At 41.4% G+C, this 16,468-nt stretch overlaps 1 protein-coding gene across 1 annotated transcript; it reads right to left on the reverse strand.

Annotated features, from left to right (window-relative positions):
* Positions 1 to 13,720: 13,720 nt before the first annotated feature.
* LOC104596275 (uncharacterized) lies at positions 13,721 to 14,245 on the reverse strand. Its single transcript, XM_010257355.1, has one exon. The coding sequence runs from the start codon at positions 14,243 to 14,245 to the stop codon at positions 13,721 to 13,723; it is 525 nt and encodes a 174-aa protein (XP_010255657.1).
* Positions 14,246 to 16,468: the final 2,223 nt, after the last annotated feature.

Here is a 16,468-nt window from a genome sequence, read left to right on the forward strand (position 1 = left end):
CAGTGGTGGCAACAATGCTATCAAAGACCCTCACCTAGAACAAGGATTCTGTAGGAACAAAGATGAGTTCCTTCAGGCCAATCTATTTTTTCTTTAAAAAGTTCTTCTTTTCTATGTAATTTTTTTCTTGCCAAATTTTGTATCATGGTCCAAGATAGATCATGTTTAGAGAATGATGCATATATGGAAAAAGGGTTTTAATATTTCAATGATTATCAATAGATCTTTTTTTTTTATGGATTTGATTTCTTAGAAATTAAAAGATAAACTTGAGGTATAAACCAATTATTTTGCATAGGTGAATGTGTAAGTGGGACCTACAAGTGTTACTTTGCACAAATAAAAGTGTATTTGGGGCCCATAAGTGCTAACTATACATTTGGATGTATCAATGGGTCCACCCATGACATTTCATAGGTGCATTTTCATTTAGAAGTTCAACACTTGTTTGTTGTGGTATGTATGCTTACCAAATAGTCTTTTTGTCTTTTTAGCTTTTAAGAATATCTATTAAAAAATTGCAACCAAGCAGTTTTTGGTCTTTAAAGATCTACCCATGAAAGCTCATCAGTCTTTTAAGGTCTTGAGCTTTTGAAAGATCTTCTTAAAAAGACTTGCCAAACACCATCTAAAGGTGTTCCTCTCCTTCTCCTTAATGGAAAGCTTCCTACAAAAAGTAAACTTAGAGACCGGGCGGTTAACTTAAAATCCCAGTTGTGACCTCTGTGGTGATGTTAAGGATTCTGATCATTTGTTCCTTAAATGTTCCTTTTTTGTGAATATCTGGCAGCTGATGAGTTCTGGTTTGCCAATCCCCTCTAAAAGTGATTTGTTGATCAACCTTTGGTGGTCAAGGATTTCGAAGAGTGTTACTAGTATCTTTAATTGGTTTTTTAAGGAAAAGTTGGTGATTTTATTGTGGTTCATTTGGAAATTTCCAAATAGAAATGAGAAGTGCTTTAATAATAAATTTACTCAGCCTCGGATTACTGTTGATAGAGCTTTGTCCTATCGGGAGGAGTTAAGAGTGAGTTCAATGAATGAGCCAGTGGAGTCGTTTAAGGATTGGAAGGAGATTGGGTGGTATAACCCAAGCCCTGGGACCATCAAGGTTAACTTTGATGCTTCCCATATCTCAGTTGGTAGGTGTTCAATTGGGTGTATTGTTAGGACTCATTGGGACTTGGTTCTTGATCTCAAATCTTATATTATTGGTTTTGCCTCTAGTAATCTGACTAAGGCATGGGCTGCTTGGGAAGCCCTTAACTTAGCCTTAAATTACAAGGACTCCCTAGTCATTCTTGAGGGTGACTCTAAGTCTGTGGTCGATTGTCTTAGAGGAAAAACGAAGGCTCCATGGAATTTGGACACCGTCATCAATGAATGTCTAAGCGTTTCGTTATGCTTCATATCTAAAGTCACCTTTCAGCATGCACTTCGTGAAGCTAACCAAACGGTGGATTGGCTCTCTTGTAACACGCTTTCTTGTAGGATTGTTAGTTTAGATTGTTTTCCATTGGAGTTTAATCAAATTTGTTTTTTGAACTCTTGGGGAAGAGTTACCCCCAAGCTTGTGTAACTCCTCACTTTTTCTATCAAAAAAAAAAACTTTGATGGTCTTGGGCCTCTTCAGAAGTAGCTTGTCAACAATGATGGTGAACACACCATTATGAAACAATATATATTTTCTTCTTCTATTTTTATTTTATTTTATTATTATGTTTTGGGAGAATTCCTGAACAATACCCTAAACTTTGGGGGTTGTGTCAAGTTAGTCCTCAAACTTCAAAACATGTCTCTACAGTACCTTGAATTTTCAAATTGTGTCTAATAGGTCCCTATCATTAGTTGACTGTCAGTCAACACCATCACGTGACACCAAGTATGCATTAAATCATTTCAAAATGGCAAAATTACCCTTTTATGATATTTTTCTAACCATTTTCCCCATTTCGCCTAAGTGTTGGAAGAAGGAAAGGGGAAGAAGGGTTAAGAAACTAGACACCGATCAACTGTTGAAGCTCCCCCATTCAATGATAAATTATAATCGGACGATCACCTGTCTGATTTCAACCCTTATTCCCCTTTCCTTCTTTTAACACTTAGATGAAATGGGTAAAATTGTCAGAAAAAAATATCATAAAGGGTAATTTTGTCATTTTGAAATTATTTAATGTGTACCTGATGTCATGTGACAGTGTTGACTAATGATCAACTAATGGTAGGGACCTATTAGATACAATTTGAAAGTTCAAGATACTGCAAAAACATGTTCTGAAGTTCGGGGACTAACTTTGACGCAATCCCCAAAGTTCTGGATAATGTTCAGGAATTTTCTCTATTCTTTTTGAAGTCTTGAAACAACAAATCTTGCATGATAGAAAAAGGAAGGAAGAAAAAACCAGAAGGTTCAAATGATGATAACAGAGAAAATACCAATGTTAACAGAGAAGGCATCCATTGGCATGATGACATAAAATAGAGAACCTATCGCTAATGTTTGTGCTTGTATTAGATGCGATCAAGATCTTATAGAAAGAATGAACAGTCGGCCTTATATTCAGAAGGGAATGGATCAAGGGTCATGGGCTTATTTTGCTTGAATGAAAACACAGAACTGAAATAAAAATATAGACATACACATGCGTGCTGTTAGGCTTTGAAAGCATACAGTTGTAGAACAAAAAGAACATTATAAATAATATTTAAGATGGTACTTGTTAACAGAAAAGCAGATGCCCACCCATTTTCATCATCTTCTGCACCTGATTTGCTGAAATGGGTATCGGTAATTAGAGTAGAATGAATCAAAAATAGAAGATGGAGAAGTTGTCTGGAGACCCTTCCTGAGTTATGCTAATGGAGATGGGTACTTGGATGGAATGCAAGAAGAAAATAGATTATCAAGCTTTTGAAAAATAGAAAAAAAACATCAGCACATTTTCTGTGATTTCAAAATTTTTACTTGTGTAGAATGCTTTTATAAACGAGAGAGATCTCAAGTGTCCAGGAACAACTCCTGCAATTACAAAAGACCCAATCTCCAATATTCTCTCAACTGCCTTTCAATAGAAGATGCGCATTTGTTTACGAGTCATCCCCACGATATTTTCTAACCGTGGTTCTCAAAATTGGACCGGACCGGAAAAACTGGGAATCAGTCCATTTTATCCTAAAATCGCTTTTTGGTCAAAAACCATTAATTTGGTCAATGAATCATTGACCCGTGCGATTGAACTGTTGAATTATCGATTCGAACAATAATTTTTAACCGTTTTTTGCTTTTTTATTTTTTCTATTAAATCAAGCTATCCATTCGGATCAGATGGTTGGACCGTTCAATCTAGAAACCGGACCCAGAACAGTTTCCGGTCCAATCTAGTTTTAAAAACCTTATTTCTAACTTGAGTTTGGCCTCAGGTGCTATTCGAGCTAAAAAAACTCTGTTCTACTTATCTTGACGCAAAAGTTCATATATGTTCTAGCTTAACAATGAGACTAGCCTATTCAAGCTTTTGCCCTGTTTTACTATTTGAGTTCTGCTCAAAACTCGATTTAGATTGAAGCGAATCAAAACTTCTCACTAGTTTAGTTAAGTCCGAGTTCTTCGGATCCACCTCTATTTTAAGTATATAAAAAAATGGGGTTTTTAGTTTTTTACTGTTGAGTCCACATGCAAGAGAATATGCTCATCATGGGTGGGGCGTCCTTCATTCAAAATAACAAATTTTTCTTTTCGTTTTCAGGTGAAACAACATGGGCTTATTACCTTCTTTCATATAGTTTATTAAGGCAACAGAAAATGGCATTATTAAGTAAAGAGATAAAACAAGTGGACCTCATTTGACTAAGCAAGAATTAGTTTGTCTTACTAATGAATATTCCAAGTTCAAAATAAAGGAACCAATCCACCTTTACCTTTAACAGCCATTAAATTTAAAAAGAGGAAGCCTTATTCTATCTTAATTTTCGTTTGTTGTTATCTTTCTTTTCTCTTTTATGCGTGCACCTGTGTAGTAATAGTCCAGATCCTGGGATCTATCCTGGACGGTTTTATAAGCATAAAATAATCAGTGCAAACAACAGTACGGTACAAACACGCCAAAAATCATAGATCGGTTTTGGATTGGGTTTCATCCAAATCAAAATCAATTTTGATGGATTGGACGGACCAATAAGACATTTGGATGGACTGGATAGATCAATTAAACATATTGAATTGGACCTGGTCCGTTCATAACGAATTTATATTAGATTGAGCCATTATCTGGTCCATTGATAGAAAATATGAACATAGGTGTCAATGGACCAAATTTGAGTTAAAACCAATCTAAATTAATAGGAATTTGAACAGATTGGACAGTTCAGATATTGAATTGGATTAATCCAAAATATTCATTGGATCAGATTAGACCAAATCCAATCCAATTGACACCCCTAAATTATGCAAGGAAACATGTTTATCAATTGAGTGTTTGGCATTCTTAGTCAAAATTTTTAGGATGAAAAAAAAGAGCAATATTTCTATTTCTCTTTATCTCTCCTCTTATCTCTTATCTCTTAAGAGGAATTTTTTTACTTCAAGAGAAAAATGGTTGTTCATTTTCTCTTATCTCTTATTTATTAAAGTACAATCATACAACTTTTTGTTTTCTGATAATACTCCAAAAAGACAAACAAAAACTCTCATATATGGAGTCAAAATGGGTATTTGATAATTTTTAAAATTTAGAATTTAGAATTTAGAACAATATTCTTTGCATTCAGAGTTCAATGAAAAGAAAAGTTCACCAATACCAATATACCTCTTAATGTACTTAGTATTACAAAACATTACCTATATTTTTTTTTCCAAAAATAAAAATAAACTTTACTAGTTTATAAGCTGCATTATTTGAGAATCACCTTTCAATAACAATAGGAAAATAAGTTTAACTGAATGCAATAGTCGTTTAATACTATCGCGTACATTCAAGGCTTCAGCTTCAAGGGCTGTGAATATTTTTTTCTTGACCCCTAAATTTACTCCAGGTGAAAGGGCAGACACACTAAGATTTTGTTAAAGATATAATCTTAAGGTGAAAGGACGTACCCCGCCTTGCCCCAATCCCAGACACAGTCTCTCAAGAAAACTGAGTAAAGAAAAATTTTGTGATACCGGAAGAGATTTGACCAATCAAAGCGCCCCTCTGAACATGAGCACCACCTGATTGATCACTTCTTTATGATACCAATTGATTGGATGGATGTAAAATTTTCTAGTATCATAATCGAACCCTTGAGCAAACCCTCAAACCAGCCATGAGAAAGTTAAATAAATAAATAATTAAATTTAGGTACTGGCAGGCGTGTACAGTCATAAAAAATAAGCATTTTAATATACCTCCGTAAATGAGAAACCACTAGATAAGTGGCTTTCATCGTGGGCTCAATTCCTTCATTCGCCCAAGCATAAGTTGGAGTGTTGATGGTATTTGAAAATCCGATTTCGTATTTGAGATTTGACATAATCAAATCAGATTCGGATAATTTGAATATCTAATCGGTCGAATTCGGATATGACCGATTCGATAAATATCCAAATACAATCGATTATTTAATTCTTATATACAATATATAAAATATTTACATGTCTTATTTAATTTATATATATAATAATTAAATTATATGAATAATTTATATATTTATATATTTATATATTTTATATAAATAGAATATTTATTTCATATATTTATTAATTACCTAAAATAATTAATTAGTTGAATTTGAATCGAATCAAATATTCAAATATTTAATCGGATTCGAATTCGAATATCGAATTTTCTAATCCGGTTCGAATTCAGATATTACCTTATCCGATTCGAATTCAATCCTCTTACACCCCCTAAACATAAGCTGGATGATTCATTTTTCTCTAAGAGTGAATGATAGAACCCTAAGGCTCAATTTGGAAAGGGTACAAATGCAAATATATTCAGTGCAAATATATAAAAAAAATAATACAAAATATAAGATTTTATACTCTACAAATTTGTATTTGTACTCCTTCCAAACTGAGCCTGAAATAGAAAAAGGAGACAATTTCATGAAAAACATAATACTCCACAGAGGTTCCACCATCCGGTTGAACAGATTAACTAGGTCATCACACTCCACTATCACATCTAACCAGTTGAAATCCCGACAGGTGATTCATGTAATCTCTAATCTTGAACTGGGATCCAGATTAGTACTAACCAATTCTCCGCATTCAATTTGACCACACCAAAGGGTGGTTTAAACCATATACACACATTGGGGCTTCCAAGACAGCTCCTAGATATTATAGTTAACATTTGCAGCATCTAAAATCCAATCTGGGTTAAAAACCTTTTGATTGAACATTGAGCCCTTATTTGGGAGCACTTATTTTAAGCATTTATCTGAATCAATACTTGTATGCGTTTGGTTAATTAGCCCAAAATAAGCACTTTATCTTGGAAACAAGTGATCAAAAAATAAGTCAGAATTGTCGAGCTTTTTTAAGTGCTTATTGACAAGACTATCTCCAATGTTTTAAACTATTTCCAGGTATGGCCCCGTCTTCAAAAATGATACAAACCCTAGAGTTTCTCTCTCATTCATCTATGCACTTGCAGCGATAGCAACTAGCTAGGGCAGAAATCCCAGCAGGTTCGTTCTAACTCCATTTTTCTACATTTCTCTCATCCCTTTCTATCTTTTCATTATGTTTCGACTTTTAACACCCTAATTTGCATTGTTTTAAACTTTTTATAGATCCAACATCCAATCGCCATTTTCATTCAAGTGTGACAATCTATATTCATTGACTAAGCAAAAAAGAAATTAGTTTTTTTACAACTGCACCTGCTAATGAAAGTCTCGGTTCAAACTTTTGCTCCCCTCTCACTTATCACTCTTAATTAAGTGTTGCATTTAATAACATACCATTAAAAGGAATATTCAAATTCTAAATTAAATTAAATGTTCCATTTAAGATAGTATTTGATGATGCACGATTTGAACGCTTCCTATTGGAGAACAGTTCAAACATCGGACTAGTGATGTGGCCGGGTCGAGCTACAAGATAAGAGAATCAGAGTGTTCTGGGGTGCTTTACTCAATGTGTGCACTTCAATGCTTAAGTTAGCAAAAGAGGTTTTGAAAAAGCTGATAGCTTGAAAGCAAAAATATGCAAGAGCTAAATCGTGCATACCTTGTGAGGTTGGAGGTGAAGCCTTTATATAGGCAAGCTGTCGTGGGCCTCACTATGCGTGTCCGAAATCACCAGCCCATCTAACCCGGAGTTAGCTTCGCACCCGAAGAAGGATTCCGAGTAAGTTAGTAAGGCTTATTCAGGTCCATCTGAATCGGGTAGGGTAAAGATAAGATCCACTGACGTGCGTTGTGGTCCTGAGAAGATTGGAGACAGCTAGCTTGCTTCTCGAAGGAGGCTACGTGTCACTTCGGTATGTCGGTAGATGTAGTGAGCTACTTGGGCCTTGGTCTTAATTGAGTGGCTCGAGGTGCCCAAGGTGACTAGGATCACTAAGGTGTCCGAGGTCGGTGAAGTGTCGCCATATCATTCCGTCGCTCCATGTGTCATCTCATCATTGGATGAGCCAAATTATCTCTCATCAATTGCCCCCCACTCTCAAGCCTGACGTAGTCAACTCGGGGCGGGAGTTTCATCGAGCTAAATGGATTTGGCTCAGTCTTCGGTTCAGCCACGATCTAACCAGTGGTTCAAACCCTGATTGACTCAACTGGCTCGACCTTAGGAGCAAGGTCGCGTCTCGAGCACGCACAAACATCAAGCGAACATTAAGCTCGACAGACATTAAAAACACGTTCAATTGATTTCTACATCGGAATACAAATAGTCACACCCCTAGGAGCTACCGAATCTGTTTGAACTAGACCATTCGTGGTTGGTTGAGGCGACTATAAATAGGGCCCTTGGGGACCCATTTCCTTCATCCCTTTCTGAGCCCTGCTGGGTTTAGAGGTCGCAGAGCATGTTGTTGTTGGTGTCTTTAGTCAGGTTGGCGAGGTCGGTTGCTTCTTCCTTTAGGTGAGTCTTCCTCCTTTTCTTTTCTTTCCTTATTCATTTCATTATGTTGAGTAGCGAGTTTGGTAAGGAGAGGGTGCAGTCTAGTCAGGCTAAGGAGAGGGCCTTGGTCCAAGACCGACGAGGTTCCCATAAAGGGGCTTTGTCTTCCCGTCGGCCATCTAGGCCTAAGATTTTGGACTACTTCGGTCCCACTAAGCTATCTGCCGACGATGTCTATGGTCTGAAAGCTTGTATAGAATCCCCGACCCGTTCGGCTACTCTCTTCCTCTCAGGGCATTTCTTTGGGAACACGAAGAGAACGAGGTCATAGTCTTCGAGGAGGCTCTAAAGGTAAGTCTCCGATTTTCGCTTCACCCTTTCATTCCCAAGGTCTTAAACTACTATAACGTCAACCTCAACCAATTACACCCAAGCTCCATCCATACCCTCATCGGTACAATCTCCCTTTGCTTCCATACCAGCCTTCCCTTAGACATCAAAACCTATGTTGGCCTCTATCAAATCAAACAAAATCCTACTAGCACCCTGGGCAAGGTCAGTTATTACCTATCTTATCGGCCCGAGTATAAGCTTCTAAAGGGCTTTCCTTATAAAGTCCTGACCTAGAAGAGTAAATATTTTTTCCTTACATTGTCTAGTGGATGGCCCTTCCCAACGCACCAGAGAGAGGAGTGAAGGACGTCAAGGAGGAATTGAACGAGCAAGTGTAGGCCAAAATCCAGAATCTAGTAGACCACCAATTGATGCTCAGTGACTTCTTGGCTGAGGAGAAGCTAATCCATGTCGGATTCAGTCCTCTGGGTAGGCCATCATTTCAGGCTCGAGTGCTCATTTTCTTTACTTCGTGTTAACTTGACTAACTCTCAAGTTTCTTGTGCAGAAGACATGTCAAGCGTTTCGACTTCGGGGTTCCTTCGAAGCATGAGGAAAAGGAAGAAGCAGAAGTTATCCCACAAGGATGCACCTCAGGCATCATCTCTTGAGCTTGCAGCGTTAACTTCTACCGAGGCAATCCCGGTGGTAGACTTGGTCAGGGAAGATTAGGCAGAGAGGTCCTTATAGAAGACCGAGGTGGCCCAAACATCCGAGGCGTGCCCCCTTCAACCTAGGGCCCCAACATCTGAGGACACTCCTGAGGAGAGGTGGACCATCATGGACTTCAGAACCGCCTTGATCAAGAGCAAGGAGATCATCTTCCCCGAGGAGGTTTTCAACCTGTTTGAGACGCAATTTGCTAAGCTCAATGCCAAAGCTATAAGCTTCCTCATGATGGTAAGTTTCCAACTTCCTTGTTGTGCTATTCCTGGGTTGTGTCTTTATACTTAGCTTTTGCTTTTCTTTGTAGATGAACACCATGGTCCACTCCCTTGTCAAGCAATCTGAATGACATCTAGAAAGGGTTGAAAATATCGAGGTGGCAGTGGGCGAGTATCAATCTCAGGTGGAGCAAGCTATTGGCATCATCGGCTAGTTGAAAGACGAGCTGATGAACAAGAGGAACCACAATGACAAGTTGGAGCTTCACATCAAGAAGCTCAAGATGGAGCTTCAAGAGAAAGATGCTCACCTCGCTGAATGTGAGGCCAAGTTCTCAACTAGGTCCAAGCTTCTAAGGTTTGAGCGGTCGAGGAGTTCAAGGGCTCGCTGGACTACTTGCAGGAGAGGGAGGAGTTCGGCACCGTTGCTTTCCATCAAGGCTTTAAACTCTATTGTATGCTAAAGAGGTCGGTGTACCCCGAGCTCGACCTCACACCCATCAAATCCTCGGCCTGCACCAATGAGATGTCAAATCAAGTCAATCTGGAGCCGGATTTTGAGGATGATGAAGACGGTGTCAGTGAGGAAGCTACAATTGGTGCCGACAAGGATGTTGCCAGAGAGGATGCCGCCAAAGGAGCCCCAAGATGTCTAAATCCTTTTGCCTCTTTTCTTGGACCGCCCACTTGTAAATATGTGAAGTGTCGAGCCTTCAAGCTCAATCTAATAGAACTTTCTTCTTCTTCTTTTTAACGATGATGTAATCACTATTTATCTTCAAGGAATGAAAGTTTCTTTTTTGCACACCTCGTGTCTTTCTCTTTTGAACCTGAAACTTCACACGAAAATAAACTAAGTATAGGATTAATTCGAGGTGCCTATGTGCCAAAGCAACCAGACATAGTATGGAATATAACTTGAACTGCCTATATGCCGAAGCGACTAGGCATAGTATGGGATATAACCCTAACTGCCTATGTGTCAAGGCAACTAGGCCTATCATACTACCGATGTCATTGCCAGGTCGGCATAGGGGGCCTTTAGGCTAAAAGCAACTTGGCGTCCCCTTTGAGGTGTAAATTAGCCGACGTGCTCCATATTAAAAGACAACTCGACCAAGTCGCCAAGGCCTGTGGTCTTTTATACTTAGTGAAACTTTTAAGAAGTTGGTGAAGATGTGGACGCTGGACTCCTGAGCTCACAGGTACTACCTCCTTAGATTTATCCACGTTCCATGCACGGGGCACTTGCCTCTCCTCCAACGTCTTGAGCTTGTACATTCCTTCATCGATCACCTTGAGTACTTTGTAGGGACCTTCCCAGTTTGAACCTAGCTTGCCTACACCAGGCTCAGGTACCATAACTTTCCGAAGTACAAGGTCACCAATTCGGAAGTGTCTCTTGACTTAGGCATTATAGTACTCGTTGCTAGTAGGCCACAATCCAAATATAGGCCAGGTCTCGAACTTCTTCCACCAGGTTGAAGTTGGTCCGCAGCTCATCGTCGTTGGCCTCCTCATCGTACACCTCTAACCGTAAGGTGGGCACCTCAATCTTGGTAGGGATGACGACCTCCATTCCGTACATTAGATTGAATGGGGTCTTTTTGGTCGTCGTTTTGATTGTAGTTCAGTAAGCCCAAAAGACGTTAGGTAGCTCGTCTACTCACAAACCCTTAGCTCGGGAAAACCAAACATTAAGTCCGTGGAGAATTTCCCTGTTCGTCCCCTTGGCCTGTCTTCGCTTGGTTATGAGCTATTGAGGTGAAGTTTTGTTGTATCTCCATCTCGACACACCAATTCTGGGACTTGGTGTCCTTGAATTGTTTCCCATTGTCTGATATCAACATCTTTCAGAGTCCGAATCTGCACACTATATTCCTCTAGAAGAAGTTTTGTATGTTTTGGGATGTGATTGACACTAATGGCTCGACTTTCACCCACTTCGTAAAGTAGTCAACCACTATGACCAAGAACCTTCTCTGTCCGGTCACAGGTGGGAGACAACCAAGGATGTCAATTCCCCACTGAGCGAATGACCACGGGCTGGTCAGGTACTTCAAGTTGGCGACAAGCTAGTGGGGTATGTTGGCGTGCCTCTAGCAGTTGTCACATCTCCGGACGAGCTCTAGTGTGTCTGCCTTCATTGTACGCCAGTAGTAGCCTTGCCTTAGCGCCTTGCCCCCCAGGTGTCTTCCACAAAGACCCTCATGGATCTTGTGTAGCACCTAATTTGCCTCTATAGGTTACAAGCAACGTAGATAGGGGAGTGTAAAAGGCCTGTGGTACAACTACTCGCCAATGATAATGTAGCGAGCTGACTAATGCTTTACCCTCCGATTTGCATTGCGATCTGCTAGATGGGTCTTGTGGTGCAAATAGTCTATGAGTATATCCATCCAACTAGGCTCTGTTGCCAGAGCAAGAGCGACTTCTTCTACCACCCTCTCTATACTAGGTCGTGGCAAGTCTTCAACAAAGACCATCATCCTTGTGATTTCTGTTGCACTAGCTAGCTATGAAAGAGTGTTGGCTTCAGTATTCTCGGTCCTTGGTATCTATTGAATGTACCAAGAGTGGAAGTTGTGTAGGACCTCTCTCACCTTGGCCAGATAGGCCGACATGGTAGGCTCTCGGGTCTCATACTGCCCATTCACCTAGTTTACCACCAGCTGAGAATTGCTACACACCATGACATTCTTTGCACCGACCTCCTTTGCCAGAGTCAACCCAGCTATCAGGGCCTCATACTTCGCTTTGTTGTTCGACACTTTGAATGCAAACCAGAGGGTGTACTCTAGCTTCACCTCACTAAGCCCGTACAGTATCAGCCCAGCTTCACTTCTGCGTTGATTAGACAAGCCATCGATGTGGAGGATCCAAGGCTCCTCATCCCAGGCCGAGACGAGCATTGTACTAGTTGATGCCTTTGACGTGCTAACTGGCTCAGCCACCCCAAGGGTCGGTGTATTGAACATGCACTCGACGACAAAGTCTGCTAGGACCTGTGCCTTGATTGTTAGGCACGGCTCACACCGGATGTCATAATCTTTTAGCATAATAGCCCACTTTATCAACATTCCCAAGACCCCAGGCTTCTAAAGAATGTGCCTTAGAGGTCAATTAGTTAGGACTATGATGGTACGGACTTGGAAATAGGGGCGTAACTTCTGAGTTGGTAAGACTAAGGCAAAGGCCAGCTTCTCTATGTCGGGGTACCTGGTCTCAACTACATGCAAAACTTTACTTATGTAGCAGACGGATTGTTGCACCCTATCTACTTCTTAAATTAGTACCAAGCTTACCACCTCCCCACTCGTGGAGAGGTAGAGTTTTAGCTTGTCTCCAGGTTCTAGTCTAGTCAATAGGGGAAGTGAACTAAGGTACCTTTTTAGCTTGTCAAACGCGAGTTGGCACTCCTCAGTCCACTCAAAGTCCTCATTTTTCTTTATGGCCTTAAAAAATGGAAGACACTATCCAGCCGACTTAAACATAAACCGGTTCAGGGCAGTTATCCGACCTGTTAATTTTTGTACTTCTTTTATTGACCTAGGTGGTCCTATATTTAGGGTTGCTTGGATTTTGTCTGAGTTGACTTCGATGCCACGTCGGTGCATTATATAGCCAAGAAATTTGCCCAATCTGACCCCGAAGACACACTTGTTTGGGTTGAGCTTGATGATAAATTTTCTTAGAATTTTGAAAATAGAACTTAAATCAGAAATTAAGAATTTGCAAATTAGGTCTTCACTACCATGTCATCAATATAAGCCTTGATTTTATTGCCAATCAATGGTGTAACGATTTTATTTACAAGTCGCTAGATAGTTGTTCTAGTGTTTTTCAGTTCAAAGGGCATTACTTTATAACAATACAAGCCCTATTCGGTTACAAAGGTGGTATTTTCTTCATCTTTTGGGTCCATCCAGATCTGGTTGTAACTAGAGTAAGCGTCCATGAAACTCAACAAGTCGTGCCTCGAGGTCGCGTCTACCAGGTAGTTTATTCTAGGGAGTAGGAAACTCTCCTTTGGGCAGGTTCTATTAAGATCAGTGTAGTCGACGCACATCCGTCACTTGCCATTTGCTTTTTTCATGAGCATTGGGTTGGCTACCTAACTCGGATATTAAACCTCTCTAACAAAGTCTGTTGTGAGAAGCTTCACAATCTCCTTGTCAACTATCCTCCACCTTTCTGGGGTGAGGTTCCTTTTCCTTTGCCTGACTCATCTAGCTAAAGGGTCCACATTAAGTCTATGAGTAATTATAGAGGGGTCTATGTCGAGCATTTTTGCTTCCGACCATGCAAAAACATCTAAATTATTAAGTAAAAAACTTACCAATTGCGATTGAAGAGGATCTACAAGGTGAGTTTTGATCTAGACTGTTTTCTAGGGCTCAATGTTTGAGATTGGGAGCAGGACAGTGTCTTCCATTAGGCAAGCTCGCTCATCGGTGTTCTCAGGGGGCGACTCCAGGTCAACATCGTTTGCTAGTTTTCCCTTGCCCTTCAACACCATGGCATAACACTTGCGTGACTCCAGTTGATCGCCTCGTACAACCCTTACTCCGTACCTCGTTGGAAACTTCACCGAGAGGTAATAGGTCGACACCACTACGCGAAGTGCATGTAGGATGGGCTGACCTAGAATGGCATTGTAAGGGGGTAGAGTCGTAACCTCCAGGAAGTGGTGCTCGAAGCAGACTAAATTTGAATCCGAGCCTACTGCAACTTGCACCTTAATTCGGCCTAGAGGCCTCACCACATCTTTGATGAAGCCAGTGAGTGGGATGTTGGTTGGCTGCAAGTCCTTCCTCTCCAGATGCATTTTCTCGAAGGCATCCAAGCATAAGATATCGACCGAGCTTCTGGAGTCAACCAGAATCCGCTTTACCTCGAAGTCATTGATTATCATCTTGACAACGAGGGCGTTGTCGTGCGGATACTGGATCCCGCGAGTGTCATCCTCAATGAAGTATATGACTTCCTCCACTTAAGGGCACTTCAATGGGTTCTCGTCATCGTGCTTGAGCTCCCAAACTAAGTTTCTTCCCACTGCACTTGTGCAGCCTACCACTATCGAATAGGTTGCTCCGCTGGTGGTTGATCCCTATCTTGATTCCTACTCAACTCTGGCACTTTTCTTGGTTGGTCAATAGATCGGCTTCGGTCATCGTGCTTGATGAATTGCTTCAAGCAGCCGTGACGGATCAACTCCTCAATCTCATCTTTTAGGTTTCTGTAGTTTTCTATTTTGTGGCCTATGTCACGGTGGAAGTGACAGTATTTGTTAGGGTTCTTGTTGGCAAGGTCGCCTCTCATCTTGGGACTCGGTCGTTTTTATTTGCATCAAAATTTCACCCATCTTTGCATTTAGGGCAGTGTAACTCCTGGTTTGGACTGGAGGGGTTCTGGAACGCCTACCCGATCTGGATCTCCAGTGGGGGGACCTTCTCCTTCTTCTTGGCCACTTGCTTCACCTACTACGGGGTGACCGACTTCTCTTCCCAATCAACTCTAACCGGGATCCTAGTGCCTCCTCCACCTTTGTAATCTTGTTGGCCTAGTGGAGGAACTCCTCCATAGTGGATGGATGGTTTAACTCTACTTCTTAGCGCTAGTCAAGGTGGCGAACGTTGTTGGCTGTTGCGGTGAGCTGAACTACTTGGTCAAGGTTTGGAATTTGGAGGCGCTCCAAGTTGAATCTTTTGATGTAGTCTCGGAGCGTCTCGCCTGGTCGTTGGACCATATTCAGTAAGCAGGTTGCTGATTTTGGGCACCTCTTGTTGGTGGCGAAGTGCATTGTGAACAGATCTGCAAGCTGGTTCTAACTTTTGATTGAGCCCACGAGCAGTCCCGAGCACCACATCCGAGTTGTACCCAGGAAAGTTGTCGGGAAGACCATACACAAGCTTGCATCATTTGCCCTATGAAGTTGCATGAGAGCCTGGAAACTATCAATGCGATCGACCGGGTCTGTTGTGCCATCGTAAGACTCCAGGCTCGAGGCTTTGAAGTCCTTAGGCCATGGGGTCATAAGGATCTTAGGTACAAGTAGGGAGGTGTAGGTCACCTGTTGTACTGATGGCTGGATGATGACCTGACTCACCTCTACTTTTTTGTCTACCTCCTCATTGTCAATGGGAGTGAGGTGGCTCCTTCTAGTGTTGTGGTGTGTACATCGACGACACCTTCTCCTTGACACCTCGGTCGAATTGTTACCTTCGGTTCTAATAGGTGTCATGGTTCTAATAGGTAGGTCTGGGACCTTGTCTTGGTTCCTGTTGTCGGGTTGTTGATTGCCTGGCTGCTGGTTTTGTTAATGTTGTTGTTGCTGCTGAGGTTGCTACTGCTGTGGCTATTGCTACATCAGGGCGGCAAACCTTTCCTCCCACATCCGCATATGAAGGTTCATGCCACGGACATACTACACCAATCCATTGAACTGGCACACGTCGATCCCTGCAGGAACCATTGATGGCTCAACTGAAGGGCGAGGCACATTCAGTTGGTGTAGGGGGAAGGTTGGGTTTGGCAAAGCTACTATGCCTAGTAGTGTCAGGGGCACTGTGAACTGCCCAGTGGTCACGAAGGGGACTTTAGGGTGTGCTCTGGGCTGATCTTGCTCCCCCTATGACCTAGTTGTTGTTGCTGGCGGGTTGGTTATTGCTTGAAGATGCCATTGAAGAAGTAGCAAGGAAGTGAGAATATGTATTTTTGTTGCATATTCCCACAAACGACACCAATTGATGATGCATAATCTGCGCTCCCTACTGGAGGACAACTCGGACACTGGACCGGTGATGTGGTTGAGTCGAGCTGCAAGACAAGAGAATCAAAATGTTCCGAGGTGCTTTACCCATTATGGGCACTCCAATGCTTAAGTTAGCGATGGAGGTTTTGAGAGACCAGATAGCTTGAAAGTAAGAATATGTGAGAGTTAAATCATGCGTACCTTGTGAGGCTGGAGGCAAAGCCTTTATATAGGCAAATAGTCGTAGGCCTCACGATGCGTGTTCGAGATAACCGGCCCGTCTAACCTGGAGTTAGCTTCACACTTGAAGATGGACTCCAAGTAAGCTGATAAGGCTTATCCAGATCTGGGCGGGGTGAAGATAAGATCCGTTGATGTGCATCG

Source organism: Nelumbo nucifera, chromosome 1, assembly GCF_055504915.1.
Source record: "Nelumbo nucifera cultivar China Antique chromosome 1, China Antique-T2T, whole genome shotgun sequence".
In the NCBI taxonomy this organism is placed as follows: Eukaryota; Viridiplantae; Streptophyta; class Magnoliopsida; order Proteales; family Nelumbonaceae; genus Nelumbo; species Nelumbo nucifera.